The sequence below is a fragment of the Hypanus sabinus genome, chromosome 10, assembly GCF_030144855.1.
Source record: "Hypanus sabinus isolate sHypSab1 chromosome 10, sHypSab1.hap1, whole genome shotgun sequence".
Lineage (NCBI taxonomy): Eukaryota > Metazoa > Chordata > Chondrichthyes > Myliobatiformes > Dasyatidae > Hypanus > Hypanus sabinus.
The window spans coordinates 147,979,719-148,006,807 of record NC_082715.1 but is presented as its reverse complement, the minus strand read 5'-3'; the positions used below and the strand labels follow the sequence as shown (position 1 = coordinate 148,006,807).

General features: G+C 41.4%; 1 protein-coding gene across 2 annotated transcripts in view; it reads left to right on the top strand.

The window, feature by feature from the left end:
• Positions 1-27,089, top strand: part of gcn1 (GCN1 activator of EIF2AK4) — a 278,383-nt gene that overhangs the window by 242,066 nt on the left and 9,228 nt on the right. For both annotated transcript variants that reach the window (XM_059983222.1, XM_059983223.1), the window contains exons 45-55: positions 5,764-5,928; positions 7,364-7,525; positions 7,774-7,866; positions 8,415-8,558; positions 8,933-9,202; positions 10,360-10,473; positions 13,293-13,523; positions 15,148-15,341; positions 16,352-16,466; positions 17,016-17,112; positions 18,998-19,146. In XM_059983222.1, the coding sequence (XP_059839205.1) occupies positions 5,764-5,928; positions 7,364-7,525; positions 7,774-7,866; positions 8,415-8,558; positions 8,933-9,202; positions 10,360-10,473; positions 13,293-13,523; positions 15,148-15,341; positions 16,352-16,466; positions 17,016-17,112; positions 18,998-19,146 (1,734 nt within the window). The remainder of the gene's footprint in view (positions 1-5,763; positions 5,929-7,363; positions 7,526-7,773; positions 7,867-8,414; positions 8,559-8,932; positions 9,203-10,359; positions 10,474-13,292; positions 13,524-15,147; positions 15,342-16,351; positions 16,467-17,015; positions 17,113-18,997; positions 19,147-27,089) is intronic.

The following is a 27,089-nucleotide window of genomic DNA, read 5'->3' as shown; positions in this document are numbered from 1 at the left end:
TCTTAAATATAGCCAATGAACTGGCCTCAGCTGTTTCCTGTGGCAGAGAATTCCACAGATTCACCACTCTCTGTGTGAAGAAGTTTCTCCTCATCTCAGTCCTAAAAGGCTTCCCCTTTTATCCTTAAGCTGTGACCCCTCGTTCTGGACTTCCCCAATATTGGGAACAATCTTCCTGCATCTAGCCTGTCCAATCCCTTTAGAATTTCATACGTTCAATAAGATCCCCCCCTCAATCTTCTAAATTCCAGTGAGTATAAGCCTAGTCGATCCAGTCTTTCTTCATATGAAAGTCCTGCCACCCCAAGAATCAATTTGGTGAACCTTCTTTGTACTCCCTCTATGGCAAGAATGTCTTTACTCAGACTAGGGGACCAAAACTGCACACAATACTCCAGGTGTGGTCTCACCAACGCCTTGTACAACTGCAGTAGAACCTCCCTGTTCCTGTACTTGAATCCTCTTGCAATGAATGCAAACATACCATTTGCCTTTTTCACCGCCTGCATGCCCACTTTCAATGACTGGTGTACAATGACACTCAGATCTCATTGCACCTCCCCTTTTCCTAATCGGCCACCATTCAGATAATAATTTGTTTTCCTGTTCTTGCAACCAAAGTGGATAACCTCACATTTATCCACATTAAATTGTATCTGCCATGAATTTGCCCACTCACCTAACCTATCCAAGTCACCCTGCATCCTCTTAGCATCCTCCTCACAGCTCACACTGCCGCCCAGCTTCGTGTCATCCGCAAACTTGTTGAGATCAATTCTATTAATGCTGTATATCAGTGATTTAGATGATGGAATAGATGAATTTGTTGCCAAGTTTGTAGATGACACAAAGGTTCATGGAGGGGCAAGTAGCATTGTGGAAGCAGTTAGGCTGCAGAAGGACTTAAGACAGATTAGGAGAATGAATATTACACCTTGTTAATGAGGAAGATCAGAGAAGGCCAGACTGGATTAAGCTGACAGGAAGGCAACTAACTCAAATAACCATCAGTTACAATAGTACTGTGCAGCAGAGCATCTCTGAATGCATAACACGTCGAACCTTGAAGTGGATTGGCTACATCAGCAGGAAACCACACTGGGTTCCTCTCCTGTATTAAATAAAGTGGTCATTGAGTGTATGTATGATGTGCTACTGAGTAACAGGCAACCTTGCATAAATCACAAAGCAATCACCACTAGAAACTGTTGCAAGAAAGTGGCAAATGAAATACAATGTTGGAAAATGCATGGTCATGTACAAACCCCATTTCCAGAAAAGTTGGGATATTTTCCAAAATGCAATAAAAACAAAAGTCTGTGATATGTTAATTCACATGAAATTTTATTTAAATGACAAAAGTACAAAGAAAAGATTTTCAATAGTTTTACTGACCAACTTAATTGTATTTTGTATATATACACAAATTTAGAATTTGATGGCTGCAACACACTCAACAAAAGTTGGGACAGAGGCATGTTTACCATTGTGTTACATCACCTTTCCTTTTAATAACATTTTTTAATTGTTTTGGAACTGAGGATACTAATTGTAGTAGATTTGCAATTGGAAATTTTGTCCATTCTTGCTTGATATAAGACTTCAACTGCTCAACAGTCCGTGGTCTCCATTGTCTGATTCTCCTCTTCATGATGCGCCATACATTTTCAATAGGAGATAGATCTGGACTGGCAGCAGGCCAGTCAAGCACACGCACTCTGTGTCTACAAAGCCACGCTGTTGTATCCCGTGCAGGATGTGGTCTGGCATTGTCCTACTGAAATAAGCATGGACGTCCCAGGAAGAGACATCGCCTTGATGGCAATATATGTCTCTCTCAGATCCTAATATACACCTCAGAGTCAATGGTACCTTCACATACATGCAACTCACCCATGCCGTGGGCACTGATGCACCCCCATACCATCACAGATGCTGGCTTTTGCACCTTTTGCTGATAACAATCAAGATGGTTGTTTTCATCTTTGGCACGGAGAACTCGATGCCCATTTTTTCCGAAAACTAGCCGAAATGTGGACTCATCTGACCACAGCACACAGTTCCACAGTCTTTCGGTCCATCTGAGGTGAGCTCAGTCCCAGAGAACTCGCCGGCGTTTCTGCATAGCATTGATGTATGGCTTCCTCCTTGCGTAATACAGTTTCAAGTGGCATTTCTGGATGCAGCGACGGACTGTGTTAAGTGACAATGGTTTCCGAAGTACTCCCGAGCCCAGGTGGCTATAATTGTCACAGTAGCATGACGGTTTCTTAGGCAGTGCTGCCTGAGGGCTCGAAGATCACACGCATTCAACAGTGGTTTCCGACCTTGCCCTTTACGCACTGAGATGTCTCTGAATTTGCTGAATCTTTTCACGATATTATGTACTGTAGATGTTGAAAGACTGTCTGCAATCTTGTGTTGGGAAATGTTGTACTGAGTAACAGGCAACCTTGCATAAATCACAAAGCAATCACCACTAGAAACTGTTGCCTTCAGTTCAAGTGTGCTTCAGAATTGGGCATTTATGGTGCTGAACTGCTAACAGGGCTATAACTTTGTAAGTTCTGTACTGAGCAGGTTGAATCTGCTGGCAAAGGTGATAGTTTGAGGTTACACCAGCTGTCATATAACACTTGGTCCGTGTTAAAATGGTAAAATGACTCGTTGCAAATATTTAAGCCAAGCTCATTATGTGGTCAATCCTCTTCACCTTTATTGAATGTTTTCCAGATTTAAGTAAAAATACCATTTGGCGGTCAGTGTTCAAAGGGAAACGAGCCGAGTTCTAATGTTCTTATCACTCTGTGCTGCTTTTTGCTATTTCAAAGCAGCTACTTAGTTTTGCATCTGCAGGGATGTGACAATTGGATGTTCAGATACTAATGCTATTCCCATTGTTGGATTTTGGATTTTTCCAAGTTGACTCTGATCAGTGCAGTTTGCATTACAAATTTCCTTAAGCTACTTTGATAATTCAATAGACAATAGGCGCAGAAGTAGACCATTCGGCCCTTCGAGCCTGCACCGCCATTCTGATATCATGGCTAATCATCTACTATCAATACCCAGTTCCTGCCTTGTCCCCATAATCCCTTGATTCCCCTATCCATAAGATACCTATCTAGCTCCTTCTTGAAAGCATCCAAAGAATTGGCCTCCATTGCCTTCTGAGGCAGTGCATTCCACACCCCCACAACTCTCTGGGAGAAGAAGTTTTTCCTTAACTCTGTCCTAAATGACCTACCCCTAATTCTCAAATCATGCTCTCTGGTACTGGACTCTCCCAGCATCTGGAACATATTTCCTGCCTCTATCTTGTCCAATCCCTTAATAATCTTATATGTTGCAATCAGATCCCCTCTCAATCTCCTTAATTCCAGCGTGTACAAGCCCAGTCTCTCTAACCTCTCTGCATAAGACAGTCCAGACATCCCAGGAATTAACCTTGTGAATCTACGCTGCACTTCCTCTACAGCCAGGATGTCCTTCCTCAACCCTGGAGACCAAAACTGTACACAATACTCCAGGTATGGTCTCACCAGGGCCCTGTACAAATGCAAAAGGATTTCCTTGCTCTTGTACTCAATTCCCTTTGTAATAAAGACCAACATTTCATTAGCCTTCTTCACTGCCTGCTGCACTTGCTCATTCACCTTCAGTGACTGATGAACAAGGACTCCTAGATCTCTTTTGTATTTCTCCCTTACCTAACTCTACACCATTCAGATAATAATCTGCCTTCCTGTTCTTACTCCCAAAGTGGATAACCTCACACTTATTCACATTAAACGTCATCTGCCAAGTATCTGCTCACTCACCCAGCCTATCCAGGTCACTCTGAATTCTCCTAACATCCTCATCACAGCTCACACTGCCACCCAGCTTAGTATCATCAGCAAACTTGCTGATGTTATTCTCAATGCCTTCATCTAAATCGTTGATGTAAGTCGTAAACAGCTGTGGTCCCAATACCGAGCCCTGTGGCACCCCACTAGTCACCACCTGTCATTCCAAGAACTACCCATTCACCACTACCCTTTGCTTTCTATCTGCCAACCAGTTTTCTATCCATGTCAATATCTTCCCCCCAATGCCATGAGCTCTGATTTTACCCACCAATCTCCTATGTGGGACCTTATCAAATGCCTTCTGAAAATCGAGGTACACTGCATCCACTGGATCTCCCTTGTCTAACTTCCTGGTTACATCCTCGAAAAACTCCAATAGGTTAGTCAAGCATGATTTGCCCTTGATAAATCCATGCTGGGTTGGCCCAATCCTATCACTGCTATCTGGATATGCAACAATTTCATCTTTAATAATGGACTCTAGCATCTTCCCCACTACTGATGTTAGGCTGACAGGACGATAATTCTCTGTTTTCTCCCTCCCTCCTTTCTTAAAAAGTGGGATAACATTAGCCATTCTCCAATCCTCAGGAACTGATCCTGAATCTAAGGAACATTGAAAAATGATTACCAATGCATCCGCAATTTCCAGAGCCACCTCCTTTAGTACCCTAGGATGCAGACCATCTGGACCTGGGGATTTGTTAGCCTTCAGTCCCATCAGTCTACTCATCACTGTTTCCTTCCTAATGTCAATCTGTTTCATTTCCTCTGTTACCCTATGTCCTTGGCCCATCCATACATCTAGGAGATTGCTTGTGTCTTCCCTAGTGAAGACAGATCTAAAGTACTTCTTAAATTCTTCTGCCATTTCTCTGTTTCCCATAACAATTTCACCCAATTCATTCTTCAAGGGCTCAACATTGTTCTTAACTATCTTCTTTCTCTTCACATACCTAAAAAAAAGCTTTTGCTATCCTCCTTTATATTCCTGGCTAGCTTGCGTTCGTACCTCATTTTTTCTCCCTGTATTGCCTTTTTAGTTAAGTTCTATTGTTCCTTAAAAATATTCCAACTATCTGTCTTCCCACTCACCTTAGCTCTGTCATACTTTTTTTTAAATGCTATGCAATCTCTGACTTCCTTTGTCAACCACTGGGGCCGCTTTCCCCCCTTTGAATCCTTTCTTCTCCGGGGGATGAACTGATTTTGCACCTTGTGCTTTATTTCCAAGAATACCTGCCATTGCTGTTCCATTGTCTTTTCTGCTAGGATATCCGTCCATTTAACTTTGGCCGGCTCCTCCCTCATGACTCCATAGTCTCCTTTGTTCAACTGCAACACTGACACCTCCGATCTGCCCTTATCCTTCTCAAATTACAGATAAAAACATCATATTATGGTCACTACCTCCTAATGGCTCCTTTACTTCAAGATCGCTTATTAAATCCTATTCATTACACAACACTAAATCCAGAATAGCCTTGTCCCTGGTCAGCTCTCATACAAGCTGTTCCAAGAATGCATCCCGTAGGCACTCTACAAACTCCCTATCCTGGGGTCCAGCACCAACCTGATTCTCCCAGTTCGCCTGCATGTTGAAATCCCCCATAACTACTGCGACATTACCTTTGCCACATGCCAATGTTAATTCCCTATTCAACTTGCACCCAATATCCATGCTGCTGTTCGATTGTTATAGATGATGAAACCTTTATAGCTTTGAAAAGAAATCACTCAGATATCAAATTATTCCAACAAATGAAACAAATCAAAGAATGGTTGTGTTCAAAGGTGCGACACCGTACTGTGTAATATAGTTCCCGTGGAGGGTTTAATTACCTCAAAACTCTTATGAATTCTGAAATTTGGAAGGGTTTGTAGTAACAAGTGATTTGTCTTCTACCTGCAGATTGCAGCAAGGACATTGGGTGACCTTGTACGAAAACTTGGAGAGAAGATTTTGCCAGAAATTATTCCAATCCTGGAAGCAGGGTTAAAATCGGAGAAGAGCGATGAAAGGCAGGGTGTTTGTATCGGTCTCAGTGAGATCATGAAATCCACCAGCAAAGATGCGGTGAGTATATCATGTCATATTGAGTTTGAATCATTGCTCTCCCTATCCAGTCCATGTTGGTTATTGAAATGAAGGTGCAGGATGGACCCAGAGGGCTCCCACGGGGTGGGTGGGAGGAACCATGGTTCTTCTGGGGAGGGGGTTTTGTACATCAGCAAATAGAAGCTAAACTGTTGACTCAACTGTTAAACTTTAATTGAACTTAGTGAAAATGGAGCAAAGGAAATGACATCGCCCTCAAATTTTGCATTTAGCCATACTTGCCGTAGTTTTAATTTCTACTTCAACTTGGCTTTCCCTTCTCGTGAACTCTCCCTCAGACTGTCCATATTCACGACTGCCTCTGGACATAGCAATTCATGTTCTGTAAACTACAATGACATTTTTTATTGTTTTCCTGTGTCAATCATCCCCATTCCCTTTTGAAGGCTAGATCTTTCCTTCCAGTGCTGGAGGAAAGGTTTCTGCTAAATTTCTGAACAATTGCACTTTCAAATTCCCAGCAATTCAGATGATCTCCCATTCATCTCAATGTGTATACAACTACTGATCTACTCAATTGCAATAAAGATTTGTATTTCTGTAGGAATGACAACACAGCAAAATTCCCAAGGATCCTGACAGATATATTAAAGTGAGGCACAAGTATTAGCAGTAAGCCACTTGGCTCCTTGACACTGCTCCACAACTTAAACTAGATCACAGTTGATCTGACTGCAACTCTCCTTGCTCAACAAATATCTGTCTACCTCTGCCTTAAAAATATTCAAAGACTCCTTCCACTGCCTTGTGAGGGAGAGATTTGCAATCATTCAAATGTTTTGGACAATCAAGTGAAGCTTGAGTCAAAGAGGTAAATCTGAGGAGCATTAAAGGTGGAAAGTGGGGCTGAGAATTCTGAAGTTTGAGACCTTGGAGCTGAAAGCATGGACACTAACAAAGGAAGGAGTAAATCTGGAGATGATTCAAAGGATGGTTGAGGATTTCAGCAGTTAATGACTTGGGTGATAAAAGTTGTCTTCATTGTGGCACAGATATGCAGCTGAACCTGACCTTAACCATTAGAGCCCTTGTTATTTAATTAAAGTCATTACTTCCTCACACCAGTCTCTACTTTGGAATAGCCTTCTCTGCATTACTATGAATGAAGTTTTTATTTTGTGAGGTGGGCAAATGGTTGAACAATTCTTCTGGGTATTTGGTAGAAAACAACAATACCACATCCTGTTCATCTCTGCAAGTAGTGGATAACTTTACATTAGAATGCACAAGATAATCTTGTTTCCTCTTGGGTACAACTCTCATTCCTTCAACCGATAGTTATTTATGTTACCTCTGAAAATTCTGCCTCACATTCCAAGATCTGATTTTTTATTATTCAATCACGTGATATAGAATATTAGTGATTCTGACCATTTCTCTCCTCTCCTGCTAGGTACTTGTCTTCTGTGAGTCACTTGTTCCCACCGTGCGGAAAGCCCTCTGCGACCCCCTCGAAGAAGTCCGAGAAGCTGCTTCAAAGACATTTGAACAGCTTCACTCAACAATTGGGCATCAGGCCCTTGAAGATATTCTTCCGTACCTTCTGGAGCAACTTGTAAGTGTTGGAGCAGGGGAGGTGCAGGTGCAGATGTGCTTATAATTTTGCATAAGCTTTGGATTTTCTTCTCTTGGTGATTCTACCCCTCTTCTTAAGCCCTGTTTTAAGCCTTTTTCTTCCATATATGGTTGAGTGCTGTATTTTGTAAATTATTTGAGATGATTTGTATATAAATGAAAATAGATATGTGTTTACTGGTTTGGTTGGGAATGAACCAGTATCATTGGTTATTCTGTTCATTGCAGAATGGAGTGGAAATGGCCGAATTTGCTCTGGATGGATTGAAGCAAGTGATGGGAGTGAAGAGTCGAGTTGTTCTTCCCTACCTAGTGCCAAAGGTATGTCGGGTCAAACTTGAGTTCAGCATGAGAGAAATCCAGCCATACAGCAAATCATAAGACTGCTGAGTATAGGACAAAATGAAAGGTTTGCGAAGTTGATGTTTCCGACTGAGTCCCTTCTATCAGGACCTCCGAATCTGTCCTGATGAAGGGTCTTGGCCCGAATTGTTGACTTGTTCCTTTCCATAGATGCTGCCTGACCTGCTGAGTTCCTCCAGCATTTTGTAATTGTTACTCTGGATTTCCAGCATCTGCAGAATCTCTTGTGTTTAAGTGTTATTTAAAGGTTGACAGAAGGCTCTGACAGAACTTAGCAGATTGGAGGCAGTTATGAAGAGTGAAAGGCTTTCAGTTCATTGATCTTTGTAAGAGCTCATCCTTCTAGTAATGCATTCCAAAACCAAGGAAAAATCCTGTAGGTATATAAAATGGTACAGACTTGTCATTGAGTTTTTCCCAACAGATCACTAGTAATTTCGTTTGGAATCTTGCATGATAAAAGTAAATGTTGCTCTCATTCCCTCTGCAATTTTTTTGTTCTCTAGCTTATAGCACCACCAGTAAACACAAAAGTGTTAGCATTCCTGTCTTCAGTGGCAGGTGATGCACTGACACGCCACCTCAGTGTGATTCTCCCTGCTGTCATGAATGCGCTGAAGAACAAGATGGGAACTGATGAAGAACAAGAGGTGAGAGTCTGCAGGCAAAATGCTGCAAAGGAGCTCTAATGGAAGTTTTGATCATTGTCATTGATTAAGTATACGAGTTGCCTTAACGTAGTGCATGGTCCTTTCTTTCATTGGGTATCTAAGTGCAAAGGTTATCTTTGAAATTATTAAGTAGTTCAAAATCAGCCACATATCTTAAATATTAACATTTTAAATGAAGTTATGATAGTTATATCCATATCTTCAACCTGCTTTGTTCTAATACGTCATATTGCTGTTACTCTAGATCCCACATGCAACTATCTGTTAGCCACCACTATCCTCCTTTACCTTCAGTGTTGTGGCCATTCTTACCATTCAGTCATGCATTGCTGAGATATTTACCTTTTCTGCAGGAGCTGGCCAACTGTCAGACAGTAATCTTGTCTGTGGGAGATGAGGTTGGTCAAAGAGTCATTCTAGAGGACCTCCTAGAAGCAACGAGGAGTTCAGAGGTTGGGATGCGCAAATCTGCAGCGACAATTATCAATATATACTGCTCGAAGACCAAGGCCGACTACTTTGCCCATGTCAGGAACTTGATGTCTGGCTTGATCAGGTTGCTCAATGACTCTGATACAACTGTCTTGAATGAGAGTTGGGATGCTCTAAATGCAATAACAAAGGTATGTGTGTGTGTGTGTGTGTGTGTGCACGCTTGCGTGCGTGCCTGCAGGGTGGGATGCCCTGCTGAGTGCTGTGTTGCTTAATTTGCACTGAAGCTTTGCAGTGGATAGCCTTGATTACAAACTTCTCATCTGCCTTCAGGCAGTAAGTCAGTCTTTACCAGTAAATGTAGTTCTGAACAAAGTCCCAAAAGTGAAGATCCAAGACTTCTACAGTTATGTGGAAATTCTAAAGTTACTCCCCATTAGTTGACGGTATTGGTTTCAATACTTTACACTCTGTGCTCTAGTACACAATTCTTGATTAATTTTCTTGTGGACATACTCAATAAATCCAATAACCATAATAGAATAATGAAAGAGAGCACCAACAGGGTGGACAACCAGTGTGCAGAAGACAATAAACTCTGCAAATATGAAAAGAAAGAAAAATAATAATAACAATAGTAATAAATAAATAAGCAATAAATGTTGAGAATATGACTTGAAGAGTCCTTGGAAAGAGAGTCCATAGGCTGTGGGAGCAGTTTAATGATGCAGCAAATGAGTTATCCCGTCTGGTTCAGGGGCCTGATGGGTAATAAGTGTTCCTGAAGGGTCCTGTGCCACCTTTCTGATGGCAGCAGCAAGGAGAGATCATCAGTTGATGCTATTTGTTTCAATACATTGCACTCTTGTGTGTATATAGTATAATTGATTAATTTTATATATTTTTAATTTTTAGAATTATTCAATATTTTGCAATTAGTTGTTTTTAAGATGTTTTTCAAATAGTCAAAGATAATTTAAAATCCCAGGCAGCTTTGAAAGACGGCAAGGGTGGTGACATGGTTTGCTTTTTACCAGAATTGTCAGTGAAGTAGTTTCTGCTCTGCTTCATTTGAGGCCCTGTTACTGTTCAGGGCTTAGCACTGTACTCTGGGTCAGACCCAATAGGTCCAGACATGGGGTTCTAAAGATTTTCATCTGTGCCAGCAAATTCTGAGCCAATGTATAATCACCGATGGATTTGCCAGGTGTTTCATTATCTAGCTTACTTAAAAGTGAAATTATAATATATTATTATATGATGAAACTGTATTTTTAGAATACTGATTTGAATGCAAAGATCTCCCAGCAAACGTAATACTTCTATCTTTTTCTTTCTCCTGTATCAGAAGTTGGATGCTGGAAGCCAGTTATCACTTGTGGATGATCTACACAGAGACATCCGAGCAGCAGCAGCAGAGACCAAAGGGGAGCATTTACTGGGATTCTGCCTTCCCAAGAAAGTAAGAAAATCTTTCTGAGCATAAATCAACCAGTAATTGCTCTGTGGCAAATACTCCAAATAATGTTTTATTCTGTTTGGTGTTGGTGCTGAAAGTGGTGCAGAAATACAGTGTATGTTGAGGCTGCCAAAGCAGGAGGAATTTTAAATAATTGTGGGTTGCTGCGTCAATATTTTAGGGTACAAATTAAAAGGTGAAAGTGATTGAGAGTAACCTTCGGAAACGTATTTGAGGGTTGAGAACACAGTGAAATAGTTTCATTGGTTTTGAGTTAACGAAGAGTTACTAGCAGAGGGTGAGAATTGGAAAGGGGGAATTATGTGGTGTAATTTTCTTCCTCTTCGTGAAGTAGGTGCATTGTTAGGACTCTACTTCACATGGCAGAATGGGGTCAGGTTGAACCCAAGGAACTAGTGTGATGCAAGAGAGCCCTCAGTAACATTATGTTTTTAAGATTCTACTCAAAATGCCTAAGGATAGATGGTGGATATTCAATATAGTTATAGAATCATTGAGCACTACAGCACATGTAGTCCATACCAACCTGTTACTCTACCTAGTTTCATTAACCCACACCTGGACCATAGCCCTCCATACTCCTCCCATCCATCTACTTATTCAAATTTCTCTTAAATGTTGTAATCGAACCCACATCCACTGGTGGCTTGTTCTACACTCTCACCACCGTCTGAGAGAAGTTGTTACTCCTTATGTTCCCCTTAACTATTTCTCCTTTCGCCCCTACCAATGATCACCCAACCTCAGTGCACAAAGCCTACTTGCATTTACTATATCTAGACTCCTTATGATTTTGTATACCTCTATCAAATCTTCCCTTATTCTCCTACTCTCCAGGGAATTATGTCCTAACTTAGTCAACTTTACCTTATATAATTCGTGTCTTCAAGTTCCAGCAACAACTTTGTAAATTTTCTCTGTACTCTTTCAAGTTTATTGATACCTTTCTTGTAGGCAAGTGATCAGAACTGCACACAATACTCCAAATTTAGCCTCACCAATGTCTTATACATCTTCAACATCCCAATTCCAATTGTCAATACTCTGATAACGAAGGCTAATATGTGAAAAGTTCTCTTTATGATCCCCATCTACCTGTGATACCACTTTCAAAGAATTATGGATCTGTATTCCCAGATCTCTCTTTTCTACCACACTTCTCAGTGTCAAGCAGTTAAGCCTCGGTGATCAGCCTCTCATGCAGGGTTTTGTCAAAGGTCTTGCTAAAGTCCATGTAGACAACATCCACTGCCTTTCCTTCATCTATTTTCCTGAGGGGGAAAAAAAAACTTTATAAGATTGGTTCAACAAGACTTCCAATGCACAAAGCCATCTTGACTATCCCTAATCGGGCTCAGTTTATTCAAATACTGATATATTGTGTCCTTTATGTTGCCTTCCAACAATTTTCCACTACTGATGTAGGCTCACCTGCTTATAATTCTCAGAGCCTTTCTTGAACACCAGAACAATATTAACTGTCCTCCAATCCTGCAGCACCTCAACCGTGACTAAGGACATTTCAAATACCTTTGGCTAGGCCCCCTATAAAATCTGCACTAGCTTCCCAAAAGGTCCAGGGAAGCAACTTGTCAAGTCTTGGGGATTTATCTGCTCTAATTAGCCTCAAGACAGCAAGCAGCTCCTCTTCTATAATCTGTATGCAGTCCATTACCTCTCTTCTGTTTTGCCTCAGTTCTGTAGACTCCCTGTCTGTCTCATGAATAAATACAAATGCAAAAAATCCATTTAAGATCTCACCATCTCGCCATGTCTTTCAGCTTCATGTATACAGCAGATGCCATACTGATCTTTAAGTGGACCAATTTTGTCTTTTGCTATCCTTTCGCTCTAAGATTACTGTAGAAGCCCTTGAGAGTTTTCTTCACCTTGTCTCCCAGATCAATCTCATGACTTCCCTTAGCCCTCTTGATTTCTCTCTTAAATGTTCTCTTGCATTTCTTATACTTCTCAAGCACCTCATTTCTTCCTTGCTCTGCACCTTCTTCTTAACCAGGTCCACAAGATCTCTTGAAAACCAATTGCCTTTTATTCTACAGTGTTCTACAAACACTGTATTCCCAACATTTTACTTTTGAAGGTCTCCCACACACCAAGTATTCCTTTGCCTGAAAACAATCTATCTCAATCCACACCTGCCGGATCCTTTCTGATGCCATCAGAATTCACCTTCCTCCAATTTGGAATCTGAACCCAAGGACCAGTACTATTCTTCCCCATTATAATGTTGAAACTGATGGAATTATGATAACTAGATTCAAAGTGTTCTCCTACAAACACTTCTATCACCTGCCCTGTCTCATGGCCGAGTAGGAAATCCAGTATTGCACTCTCTCTAGTTGGAAACTCTATATATTGATTAAGGAAAGTTCCCTGAAAATATCTGACAAACTCTGTCCCACCTAATCCTTTTACAGAATGGGTGTCCCAGTCAATATGTAGAAAGTTATAATCACCTATTACAATTTTATTTTTCTGCGATCTCACTCTACAAATTTTTTCCTCTAAATCTTGCTGGGTGATCAATAATAGAATCACATTAATGTGGTCATCCCTTTCTTATCCTTCAGTTTCACCCATATAGCTTTAGTAGTCGAAGTTCCCAGTCAATCCTGTCTGCAGTGCTATGACTTTTTCTCTGACCAGCAATGCCAAACCATCCCCTTTAAAATCATGGAGTCCCCTGAACATTGCCCCTCCTCAACCAAGTCTCTCTAATGCCTATAATAACTTAAATTTGTTGATGTTTGATAGAAAGTTAACATAGCATGTTATTGCAGGGTGTTACATCCATTTTGCCCATTCTACGAGAAGGTGTATTAACTGGAAACCCTGACCAGAAGGAGGAAGCTGCCAAAGCCCTTGGGCTTGTAATCAAACTAACTTCTGCAGAAGCACTGAAGCCATCAGTGGTGAACATCACTGGACCTCTAATCCGTATATTGGGTGATCGGTTCAGCTGGAATGTTAAGGTTGCTCTCTTGGACACCCTCAGCTTATTGCTCAGTAAGGTAAGAACAGAAGCCTTGAATACCAAATATATCCCATCCAGTTTTTTTATTTTGTCTTCCCATTGATGCCTGCTCATCTCCCCCATCGTACATGTACAAAGAAAATATGTTTTGTGGTCTTATGAAGCTGTATGTAGCAAAAAAATTGCTTTTAAATGTTTATAGTAAGAATCAATAACAGGATATACTGAAAATAAGCAAGGAGACTGGAGAAGCATTTAATGTTTCAGAAGCTGTAATAGAGACGTATTACGTATTGATTGCTAAAATATATTTACAACATTAATAAAGCTTCACTGATTTTTACTGTTGGGCTGTGAAGATCCACAAAATAGTAGAGGCACAATGAGTTGCAGACAGTCTCAGTGTGGTTATTCACCTGGAACTTCTCATCATTTTCTTTTGTCCCTCGCTCTTCTTGGAGCCCTTCCAACTTTTCCTTGTGTATCCAACAATTTTTCCCATTTTCCCGAAGTGGAGCCATAACTTCTTGACAAAAGTAATTTCTGAGTTTAAAATGTTCTGCTCCCAGTTCATAAGCCACATACTGTTCAATAGGTATATTATTGGACACCTGCAAACAATTCTGTCAGTAAATTGTATTCTGACATCAAACCTGATAACAAAGCTACAAAGATGAACAGTTTCCTGTGTTTGCTTAGCATATATAATCTTTCCAGCTTTGTAAATGGATTGTATATCTCCAGTTTTCCCCTTATTGCTAGCTAGCCAAGTCTCAGTATAATGGACAAGGCAAAAGTAATATTATTTATTTATTTTTATTTAGAGATACAGCAGGATAACAGACTCTTTCTGCCAAATGAGCCCCTGCCGCCCAAATATGTGCATCCCATGACCAAATTATGCCCTCTCGTGGCAAAATGTTGCAGCAATATACTCAAATTAACAGTCAATAAAAATCTTATTAAATGACTATGACATACGATGTTCACTGTGTATGCATCCTAATGATGTGAGCTGTGGTCTTGACCTGAAATGTCAGCTGTTTATTCCTCTCCACACATGCTGCCTAACCTGCTGAGTTCCTCCTGCATTTGATGTGTGAGCAGTGTTTTTTTTTTCTGATTCAGATACTGAACGTCTCATCCTGGACCCATCCATCAGACATGGGAGCAGAAATAGCCCATTCGGTCCATTGAGTTCGCTCTGACATTCCACCATGGCTGATTAATTGTATCTCTCAACCCCATTCTCCTGCCTTCTCCCTGTAACTTTGATGCCCTTACTAATCAAAAACCTCTCAACTTCCCCTTTCAATATACCCAGTGTCTTGACCTCCACAGCAGTCTGTACCCATCAGTATTTAAATGTATGTGTGGTGCAGTTGATGATAAACTGAGAATTGTTCCCTCTAAAGCATTTCTGCTGTTGTATTCTGTGTGACTTTTCACACGTCTTCTATTGAAACAAATAACATGCATTGACACCACAATTGCTTCTGTTATATCCAGTAATTTTTTATGTGCTTTTAGTAGCTAGCTTGACTGTTGTTAAAGCAGTACATAGCACAGTCAAAAGAGATTTTCCTAGCTGAAATCTTTTTCAATACTGACTCAAAGTTTGCATTATTGCTATATTTTTATGATATATTTCTGGCACACAGGTGGGGATTGCACTGAAGCCCTTCCTTCCACAGCTTCAGACCACCTTCACAAAAGCCCTGTCTGATACAAATCGTGCAGTCCGTCTAAAAGCAGCTGAAGCTCTTGGAAATCTGATAGTTATTCACACCAAGGTGGACCCATTGTTTACTGAATTGCTGAATCTAGCACGGAATGCAGATGATTCTAATGTCAGGTATGTGCCATAAAGTAAAGGGAAAATGAATTTTGTTGCAACAGGAGCAATAAATAGGATTCTTCTTCCAGAAAATTCCAAGTGTGTAGTGAATTGCCTTAATCAGTGTATGTGGAACATGAAGGATTTTCCTTTGGAGTGATCTTGCTCCAGATAATAAGCATACTGTATTTGAACAGAGACTGTTCCATGATAGAAATATATTGGTGGTGTGGAGCAGGAGGAACTGTAAAATTAATATAAACATGTAACGTGCACTCAGTGGCTACTTTATTACATACAGGAGTGGAACCGGTGTCATCTTCTGCTGCTGTAGCCCATCCACTTCAAGATTTGACATCCACTTCTGCACACCACTGTCATGATGCATAGTTACTTGAGTTAAACTATCAGCTTGAATCATTCTCCTCTGACCTCTCTCATTAACAAGGTGTTTTTGTCCACACAACTGCCACTCAGTGGATTTTATTTTCTTGCACAGTTCTCTGTAAACTCTAGAGGCTGTTGTGTGTGAAAATCCCAGGGGATCAGCAGGTTCTGAGATAGCCAAACCACCAATGATCATTCCATGGTCTTAGTCACTGCTTCCCCATTCTGACGTTTGGTCTAAACCTATTGACCATGCCTGCGAATTTTTACGCATTAAATTGCTGCCACATGTTCAGCTGATGAGATATTTGCATACAAGTAGGTGAAGAGATGGCCACTGAGTGTACGTTCAAAATGTCTGAAGATCAAAATGATTCTGAGAGAAAAGTGAGAGTCTATTTGGCACTACTTTTTCAATCGGCTATAGCAGTCCATTGGGGCAGTGAAATATTGCATAAGTAATAGGGAGGCTATAATTTAGAAATCTGGTGTTTAAACATCTGTTCAGAGTATTTTGTTTACAGTCTCTTGGGAAGGACGTTAAATTATCCAGGGTTTTCTTATTCAGCTCTTCTATGTCATCAGAATCTTTGAATTAAAATTACACTGTATTTTAAAGTAATCTGTATCTCTACTTTCAGAGAGACTCAACTTCAGGCCCTACGATTTGTCATTCAAGGAGCTGGTGCCAAGGTTGATGGAAATATCCGTAAAAATCTCACCACTTGGTTGTTAGGAATGCTGGGGCACGATGAGGTATGACAGGCCTGTCGGAGGTTGGAAAATTCTTGGTTCTCCTAATAATGCACAGTAAATTGGGAAAGCAGTCAGTTATCATTTGAGTGACATGTTCATCTGCTCTAAGCTCAGTATGAAGTAGTATCTTGAGCAAATGGTTTTACACAGGCTATAAAATGTAATATAGGCCATCCTTGAGTTAAGAACACCTGATTTAAGGACACTACCACATACAAAAGAGCTGCCATAATATTATTAAATTCAAAAGTCTGGCATTTATGCTTAATTCCTATGAATAGCAGAACTTCTTTCCTCTCACTCTCCAGCTTTAGCAATTGTTGTTATCAGTCTTGTATGCTTTTGATGCTGATCATTATAATATTCTGTAGTCATGATTACCATAGCTAGTGTTTTTTTTGTGCACTTTCCAATTTATGGATGTTTCTAAAAGCAGCACCCAGGGAACGTGCATTAGTTATTCCATTTACAAGGACTTTGTGAAAGTTCTGGAGTATTTTGTAATTTTCTTTATGTACTGGGCTGATGGTTGAATCTTCTTTCTCTCAGGATGCCACACGCATGGCTTCTGCTGGTTGTTTAGGAGAATTGTGTTCATTTTTACCAGATGATGAACTCAATGCAGTACTCAAAAATGACCTTTTGGGTAAGTTGAAAGTAAATTTTATTATCAAAGTACAAACATGCCACCGTATACAACCCTGAGATCCATTTTCTTTTGGGCTTTCTCAATAAATCTATAGAATACCACCCATAACCGAATCAATGAGAGACCACCCAACTAGTGTATTCAACCAGAGTGTAAAGGCAACAAACTGTGCAAGTACAGAAAGAAGCAACAATAATAAATAAATGAGCAATAAGTATTGATAACATGAAATGAAGAGTCCTTGAGAGTAACTCCATTGGTTGTGGGAACATTTCAATGATGGGGCAAGTAAAGTTTATCCCCTTTAGTTCAAGAGTCTGATGGTTAATAACTGTTCCTGAACCTGGTGGTTAGAGTCCTGAGGCTACTCTACCTTCATCCTGATGGCAGCAAGGAGAAGAGAGCATGTCCTAGGTGGTGGGGTTCCCTAATGATGGATACTACTTTTCTGTGACAGCGTTTCATGAAGATATGTTCAGCCTGAGGATTTTGCCTGTGATGAACTTGACCAAAGCCAGTACTTTTTGTAGGGTTTCTGTTCAAGGGCATTGCCGTTTCCATACCAGGCTGTGATGCAGCCAGTCAGTATACTTTCTATTGTACATCTGTGGAAGTTTGTCAAAGTTTTAGATGTCATGCAGAATCTCCACAAGTGACTGTGCTGTTAGAGGGGAATCATTCCCAGATATGTGCTGCTCCATATTCAGAATATTATGCATTGTTTATTTATGACTCCATTCACTCAGATTACTCGAACTTTCAGGAAAGGTTGAACAAACAGAGTCTCTTCTGTCTCTTAAAGGAAGCCTGTAAGATTATGAAAGGTTTTTCTGGGAAGTAGGTGTCAAAAATTGCCTCCACATTTGCAGGGCATCCAGAAAAGTATGACAGATTTGAGGTCACAAGATATTGTAGAGTTCAAGGGGAAGCTCATTTACACCTGGTTTGGGGGTTGGAGAAAGTTATAGTGAGACAAGCATGTAAGGGTTAACTTGAATTGTCCTTAAATACTACAATAGACAATCTGGTATACTCAAATAATAATGCTTCTATTAGCCTGGCAGAGTTGGGTTTTTCCACTTGCCATTTAATTTCTGGCACTGGGTCTATCCTGTTTTTGTTCTTTCCTGTATATTTGCACCCATTATAAACTTGTTTCCCCAACCACTTTTGAAATTTGTAAATTCAGAGTGTAGAAAGTGAATTTTCATCTTGGAATTTAATCTCTATAGCTGCATCAGTCACGAAAAGAGAGCTGAATTTTCAAGAAGCTCTGATCTTCGGACTCAGTAGTGAATAGCTGCACATTATGCCTATTAGCATTTTGGTTTAAAGTTTGAGAAAGATACTATTTAAATTCAAGTCTTCGTCACACTTCAAAAAGTTTACTAAAGTCCATGATCTGTTAGTCAGTTCTTGAAAATTTAAGTCGAGTTTTGTTTCTTTAAAACTGAGTGTCCCAATTGTTCATATCATTCATGGTTTAGAGCAGTTAAAAATAAACTTCTGTTCAAAATGGTTTTCAATGCCACAGAATTTGAATCCATCAAAAAATAACTTTGGAAAATAATTTCAGATTCAGCATTCAACATGGGAATCAATTTTGTATTTCATATAAAGAATTTTTAAAAGTAAAGGCGTAGCAAATGGGCTTGGATCTTGTCTCTTGCTGTCCTTTGAGATGACACTGATCATTGAAGACGTGTCTTTTTTGGTGTGTTACCCCCAACTACACAATACTGTATTTATATGATTAATTATCAAGAGCATAAATTACAGGTAATTTTATATGCTCTTTCACCTGATTGTAGACTATATTTCCTAAACACAGTTAACTGTTGTATAGGTAGAATTATTGATATTGCTTGTCTTTATTTTGTAGCTGATATATCTGGTATTGACTGGATGGTGAGGCATGGACGGAGCGTGGCCCTTTCGATTGCAATGAAAGCGGCTCCCAGCAAGCTGTGCACACTTGAGTACAATGCAAGTATATTGGACATGATTTTTGCCAGTGCTACAGCTGACCGGGTAAGTAGGGGGTACCCATATTGTTTGTTAAACCTTCACTGACAATTAAATTATTCCATAGTCAAACATTACTTGGATCTAAGAGCATGAGCAAATCACACCTAGATCTGCTGTTTAATCTTTCCTCTGTATTAAATACAAATACAGTGGCTATAAAAAGTATTCAGCACCCCCCCCACCGAGAATTTTTCATGTTTTATTGTTTTACAACATTGAATCACAGCGGATTTAATTTGTCTTTTTTGATACTGATCAATAGAAAAAGGCCCTTTTGTGTGAAGACAGGTATCTACAAAGTGATCTAAATTAATCATAAATATAAAATACAAAATAGTTCAAGGGTATCAAAGATGCATTTAATGTCAGAGAAATGTATACAATATATATCCATGAAAACAGAAAAGTGCCCCAAAGAATGAATGACAGTTAAATGTTATAACCCCAGCTCCCCCCTCCCACACATAAGCAGCAGCAGAGCAATGATCCCCCCTTCCCCCACCAGGAAGAAAAGCATCGGCACCCTCCCCTCCACCAAGCACTCAAGCATGCAGCAAAGCATCATAAAGACACAGAGTTGCAGTGCCCCAAAAGCTACTCATTCACCTGATAATTTGACATACCACAGTGTGTGTGTGTGTGTCTCTCTCTCTCCTCTCTCTCTCACTCTCTCTCGTTACAGTTGCACCAACCAGGAATAGAGTAGGAATATAGCAAAACAAAACCAGAAATAATTAAATGATAATATGTAAATTATGCCAGGTGGAAATAAGTCCAGGACCAGCCTATTGGCTCAGAGTGTCTGACACTCCGAGGGAGGAGTTGTAAAGTTTGATGGCCACAAGCAGGAATGACTTCCTATGATGCTCAGTGTTGCATCTCGGTGGAATGAGTCTCTGGCTGAATGTACTCCTGTGCCTAACCAGTACATTATGGAGTGGATGGGAGTCATTGTTCAAGATGGTATGTAACTTGGACAGCATCCTCTTTTCAGACACCACCGTCAGAAAGTCCAGTTCCACCCCTTCAACACCACTGGCCTTACGAATGAGTTTGTTGATTCTGTTGGTGTCTGCTACCCTCAGCCTGCTGCCCCAGCACACAACAGCAAACATGATAGCACTGGCCACCACAGACTCGTAGAACATCCTCAGCATCGTCCGGCAGATGTTAAATGACCTCAGTCTCCTCAGGAAATAGAGACGGCTCTGACCTTTCTTGTAGACAGCCTCAGTGTTCTTTGACCAGTCCAGTTTATTGTCAATTTGTATCCCCAGGTATTTGTAATCCTCCACCATGCCAAGCTGTAGTCAATGAAGAGCACCCTCTTGTTTGCATTTTCACTGTCCAGATGCTCCAGGGTTGAGTGAAGAGCCAATGAAATAGCATTTATAGTTGATCTGTTGTGATGGTAGGCAAATTGGAACAGACCCAAGTTGCTTCTTAGGCAGGAGCTGATAGGGTTCATCACCAACCTCAAAGCATTTCATTACAGCATGTGTAAGTGCTACTGGATGATGGTCATTGATGCACCAGTATTATTGAAGCCTGCTTTAAGCAAGTGGGTATCTCAGGCTGCCAAAGCAAGAGGTTAAAGATATTGGTGTACGCTCCTGCAGTTAGTCAGCCCAGGTCTTTAATACTCAGCCAGGTACCCCATCTGTACCAGGTGTTTTCTATGGGTTCACCCTCCTGAAGGATGCACTCATATTGGCCTCAGAGACCAAAACGACAGGGTCATCGGGGGCTGTGAGGGTTTGTGAAGGTGCATCCATATTTTGACAGTTAAAATGAGCACAAAAGACATTGATGCAACGCACACAAAATGCTAGAGGAACTCGACAGGCCAGTCATCATCTATGGAAAAGAGTAAGCAGTAGATGTTTTGAACCGAGACCCTTCTTGGAGCAAGAAAGTGGGGGGAGGGGAGGAAGGCGAGAGGTGAAACGGGAGGGGAGAGGTGAAATAAAGAGCTGCGAAGCTGATGGGTGAAAGAGATAAAATTCTGAGAGGGGGGATATCTGATAGGAGAGGGTAGAAGACCATGGGAAAAAGGGAAGGGGGGAGGGAGGGAGGGAGGAGCACCAGAGGAAAGTAATGGGGGTGATGGGCAGGTAAGGAGATGAGGTGAGAGATGGGAATGGTGGGGAGGGGCAATTATCAGAAGTTCAAGAAATCAATGGTTATGCCATCAGGATAGATGCTACCCAGATGGAAAATAAGGTGATATTCTTCCAATCAGAGTGTGGCCTCTTCGTGGCTGTAGAGGGGGCCATGCACTGGCATATGGGAATGGGAAATAGAAATGAAATGGGTGGCCACCGGGAGATCCCACTTTTTCCTGTAGAAGGAGCGCAGGTGTTCAGCAAAGCAGTCTCCCAGTCTACGTCGGAGGCCATACTGGGAACACCAGATATATGTATGACCCCAACAGACTCACAGTTGATGTGTTGACTCAATTGGAAGAGGTGTAGGGGCAGGTGTAGCACTTGTTCCGCTTGCAAGGATAAGTACCAGGACAGAGATCAGTGGGGAGGGACGAATGGACAAGGGAGTCACGTAGGGAGCAACCCTGTGAAAAGCATGAATTGGGGGGGGAGGCAGGAGAGAGATGTAATGTTGGTGGGGTCTGTAGGAGGTGATGGAAGATAAGGAGAATTATGCACTGGAAGTGGAGGCTACTGGGATGATAGATGAAGATAAGAGGAAACCTATCTATCCCTGGTGGGGTGGTGGGAGGATGGGATGAGGGCAGACGTGTGTGAAATGGAAGAGATGTGGGGGAGGGTAGTATTGATGGAAGAAGGAAAACCCCTTTCCTTGAAGAAGGGGGACATCTGATTAGTCCTAGAATGGAAAGCCTCATCCTGAGCACAGTTTGGAAGCAGTGAGAGGAGCCAAAGGAAAAATTATTGAGAGTGAGGACCAGTTCCTGCAGACGGAGTAGAGTGGTCATTTCATTTCATAGCTTGTCACACCAGACAGTTAGCCATTCGTGTCTGGCACGTGGTGTCAGGATTGGTCTCCTTTCGGATTAACCGGGCCACAGTATAAACATTTCTGACTCGGCCCTTGTTTTTTACCAGGCCAAGTGGTTAGCTCGGCAACAGATTGGGTCTATTATCTAGAAAGAAGCAGAGAATTTTACGGCCCTCTTGATGGGGCAATGGAGCTATATTGGGTCTGGCCATACATGGTGAAAATGAAACATGGAACTTGGAGTCATTGAAAAGATCCAGAACATCAGAACCAGAATCAGGTTTATTATCACCTGCATGTGATGTGAAATTTGTTAACTTAGCAGCAGCAGTTCAATGCAATTTATAACGAAGAAAAAGAAGAAGAAAAAAACAAAATAAAATAGTAATAACTAAATAAGTAAATCAATTACAGTATACATGTATTGAATAGATAAAAAATCATGCAAAAAACAGAAATACTATATAAAACAGAAAAGAGTGAGGGAATGTCCAAAGGTTCAGTGTCCATTTAGGAATCAGATGGCAGAGGGGAAGAAGCTATTCTTGAATGACTGATTGTGTGCCTTCAGGCTTCTGTACCTCCTTCCTGATGGTAACAGTGAGAAAAGGGCATACCCTGGGTGCTGGAAGTCCTTAATAATGATAATGAACACTGCCTTTCTGAGACACTGCTCCTTGAAGATGTCCTGGGTACTTTGTAGGCTAGTACCCAAGATGGAGCCGACTAAATTTACAACCCTCTGCAGCATGTGAAGTGTCATGGATGTAGGTAGGAAGGGACTGAACCAGGGGTTAAAACAGAGTGGAGGTATGCAGACATAAGTTTGGCGGGTGGGAACAAACGGAAACAATGGGTCTACCTGGACAGTCAAGTTTGTGGATCTTGGGTAGGAGGTAGAAACAGGAGGTGCAGGGTAAGGGAGCTATGAGGTTTGCTGGCAGTGGATGGGAGATCCCCAGAGTTAATTAGGACAGTGGTGGTGTGGATGACAGTGGCCTGGTGCTCCTTGGTGGGGTCGTGTTCAAGGGATAAGTAAACAGAGGTATCTCAGAGCTGTCGCCTGGTCTCAGCAAGGTCCACCAGACTACTACAACACCACCCCCCCATCTGTGTTTGATGGTTAAGTCAGAATTATTGCAGAGAAAGTGGAGAGCAGGGGAGCACATCCTTTTGACCATGCCTAAGTGACTAGCATGTGCTCCCCTGCTCTCTCTGCACGCACTGCTCTCTTACCTTTTTTCCATGGTGTTCTACCCTCTCCAATCAGATTCCCCCTTTTCCAGCCCTTTATCTTTTTCACCTATCAGCTTCCCAGCTCTTCATTTCACCCCTCCTCCTCTCCTGGTTTCACCTATCACATACCACCTTGTACTTCTTCCTCCCCTCCCTCACCTTCTTGCTGTAACTTCTCATCTTTTTTCCCAGTCTTGATGAAGGGTCTCAGTCCAAAACCTCAACTCCTGTGGGAGCAAAAACTTGTTTACCACTTGTGTGGCTTGGTTTCACTTTGCATGAGGTGATAGCATACAAGTCCTCCACTTTGCATGTGAGATTGCTTTCTGGAGGTCATATCTGCATCTCTTATGTTACTCACCGGACCTGAATGCCACTGATCTGTCCCTCAACAGGTTGTGGATCTCTTGTTTCATCCAGACCTTCTGGTTGGGGAAGATTCTGAATGAATTTCTGGGGACACACTCATCTACAGCTGTGCATAAAGTCTGTGACAACTGTGGTGTATTTGTTCAGGTCCTCTGAGCTCTTGGAAAATGCCCAATCCACTGACTCAAAGCAGTCCTGTTGAAGCAGACAAGTGCAAGTGACACATCTGAGACAGGAGAAAAAATTGTTAATTTGAAGGGTGTTAGAATTATCGCAGATGTAAGTGGGAAGGAACTTGTCAGTGTAAAAAGCCTAATGTAGAAAGGAGGAAATAAATTTGGAATGAAATAGGCTGAGATGGTGGACCTGTTGGGACAGACCTGCCAATGGATCGTAAACTCTGGGTTATGGTCGAGGAATTACTTCTGTACTGTGGCGGGATAGGGAAGTCAGCAACACGTTAGAGAAACAGTGGCCTGTGTCAGTAGAAACATAGAAAACCTACAGCACAATACAGGCCCTTCAGCCCACAAAGTTGTGCCAAACATGTCCCTAGCTTAGCAATTACTAGGCTTGCCCATAGCCCTCTATTTTTCTAAGTTCCATGTACCTATCCAAAAGTCTCTTAAAAGACCCTATTGTATCCGATATGGTAGTATAGTCATGGTCAAGGGGAACAAATGATGTGTCATAGGTTGATTCATGCTTTCGCTGGTTCATCTGTAGTTCAAACTCGTTGATTTTGCTGCCTCCAAAATTCTTCAAAGTAGCAGACTAATCAAACCTGCACTGTTTTATTTTTTCTGTGCAATTCAGCTAATTAGTCTATTCAAATACTTCTTTTCAACTTTCAAAGTGTTATTGTTGTCATGTTTTTCTAACTCCAAAACATAAAGCCAATTGGAAGGAAAACACTGAGCCGGGAATGCGCGCCTAAGTTTTTGACTTTAAGTGAGGCACATGCTTATGATGTAGTGGCATGATGATGAATGCCATTCATGTACTTTGATGTTATGGCATCCAGAACAGTGCATGGCAAGCTGCTCAATCTGTTGATCTATCCAGGCTTTGACCCAAGGTTTTCATTTTGACCATGCCTAAATGACCAGCATGTAGCTCCTCCAACACTTTAACTCTCAACTTGCTTGGTACAGCAACTCTCAGTAAGGTAGCTTCAAGGGCAGTTCATCCCAGCACTGGTAAAAATGGGGGATTGGGATTTCTGTTGTACATTCCAGTCATTTTGAGTAGACCTGAGACAGTGTGGGATCTTTTCCAGTTTCCCTTTGGATCTTCTCTGCCATAATAGGGAGACTTTCGATTTGCATTCAAGAGTCTACATTAAGAGCAACACCTTGCCATCCCTGCGAATGGCCTGCATTGCCCTTGTAGACAATTCATGTGGATTTTGCTGGGCCTTTCATGGGCACAGATTTCTTGGTAATAGTGGATGCAGGTACAAAGTGGCCAGAAGTGATCCCAATAGCCTCCCCTGTAGCCTTGCACACTGTTGATGTGTTGAGAAGCCTCTTCTCAAGGACTGGTGTTCCAGAACACTTAGTGACAATGGACCACAATTTGTTGCAGAACAGGTTCAGTCATTCCTGAAAATGAATGGAATAAGAATATTACATCTATGCCATACCACCCAGCTATAAATGGTTTGGTAGAAAGATTTGTCCAGAGTCGAAAGAATACTCGGTTTGTAAATTTTTCAGGTATTTCCTTTTCCAGGAGTAAATGGGCCTATCAGCATCTTCGATGATTAGTAGTTCTCTTGAATTCAGTCTTGTAGTTGAGTGCTCAAAGAAACAGAACCCATCTTTGCACTCACGCTGCTATTAGTAAGGCACCCTTCTGTGGATTGAAAATGGAAAATGGTGGTTAGTGATCAATAATGAGGGTAAGCACTCTCCTATACAAGTACTGGCTGAAACATTTTACACCCCAAAGCAGACTCCAGGCCTCTGTCAGCTTGTGAGTAATTTTTCTGTGCAGTGGTAAGGGAATGTGATGCAAAGACTATGGGGTGTTTGTCTCCATCACTCATAACGTGTGACATAACTGTACCTATACCATAAGGCAGGGTGTCACAAACAAGCTTCACTGGACGACTTGGAACTTAATGTGTAAGGACAGACTTGGATGTAACCATTGCCTTAGCCTGTTTGAAAGAGACGTTGCGATGCTTTGTCCATTGCCTTTTCTGCCCAATCTGGAGTAATGAGTTCAAGTAGTGGAGTACAGTAGTCAGGTTTGGGTGGAACCAGTTAGAGATCCACAACTGTGGGGTATCCTTTGGCCTTGGGCCATCCACCACTGTTGAATTTTCTCAGCACACTTCTCTAAACCTTGTGCATTAATAGTGTGACCACAGTAAGTGATTCTTGGTTTAAAAGAATTCATATTTGTTGCCTCATGCTCTGAGCTAGTAATTTTCTAATCATTTTAATACTGCCTTGAGTTTTTGGAGATGTTCCTGATCATCTTTACTGGTAACAATGATGTTACCCAGGTAACACTTGAGTGCCTTGGCAGCCTTGCAGCACCTGGTCCATGGCTTCCTGCCAAAGTGCAAGTGCAGATTCTACTCCAGAGATAAGCCTATTATAGTGATAAAGCCCTTTGTGAGTGTTTATGGTGAGAACCACTTTGGACTCTCCTTTCACCTCCATCTGTAGCGAGGCCTCAGCTAAGTCTACTTTGCTGAGGTGTTTTCTTCCAGAAAGGTTTGCAAAGATATCACCTATCAAGGGTATTGATCTACTTCTAGTCCTGATTTGATGGTGTCCTTAAAACCACCACAGATCCTGACAGACCCATTCCTCTTGGCTACTGGGACCCCTGGTGTCACCCATGGGTTTCACTCAACCTTGGAAAGAACTCCATGTGATCTAGCTCATTGGCTACTTTGGAACTGGATGAGCTTTGTAAAACTTGAGTGTGGCATTTTAATTGAACACTCTTTTACCCTTGATATGTTTGAGGTTTCCAATGCCATCCTTGAATACCTTTTGCACTGTCCAGTACCTTTCTTAATTTGCTTTCAGTTGACTGTATTGCCGGGGACATGGTATGCAAATTGTAGATGAATCTCCAATCAATTGTTGTTTCGGTCACTTGCATCCCCACAATGCTGGCCTTCCTGCTGGCCTTCCTGGCCCAATGGAGCTTGTTTGTTATTGTATTTCACTGTTACAACTGTCATCCTCACAGGAGATTATTGTTGCCACTTCCATTGTACTTAATTTGCCGTTCACTTCTGGTGTAAGCCATATTGCTTGTCAATTTTTAGTTTTCGCATTATAAATTTTAAGGCTACTCAGTCCTGCATCACTCTTATCATTGTAAGATTTTTCATC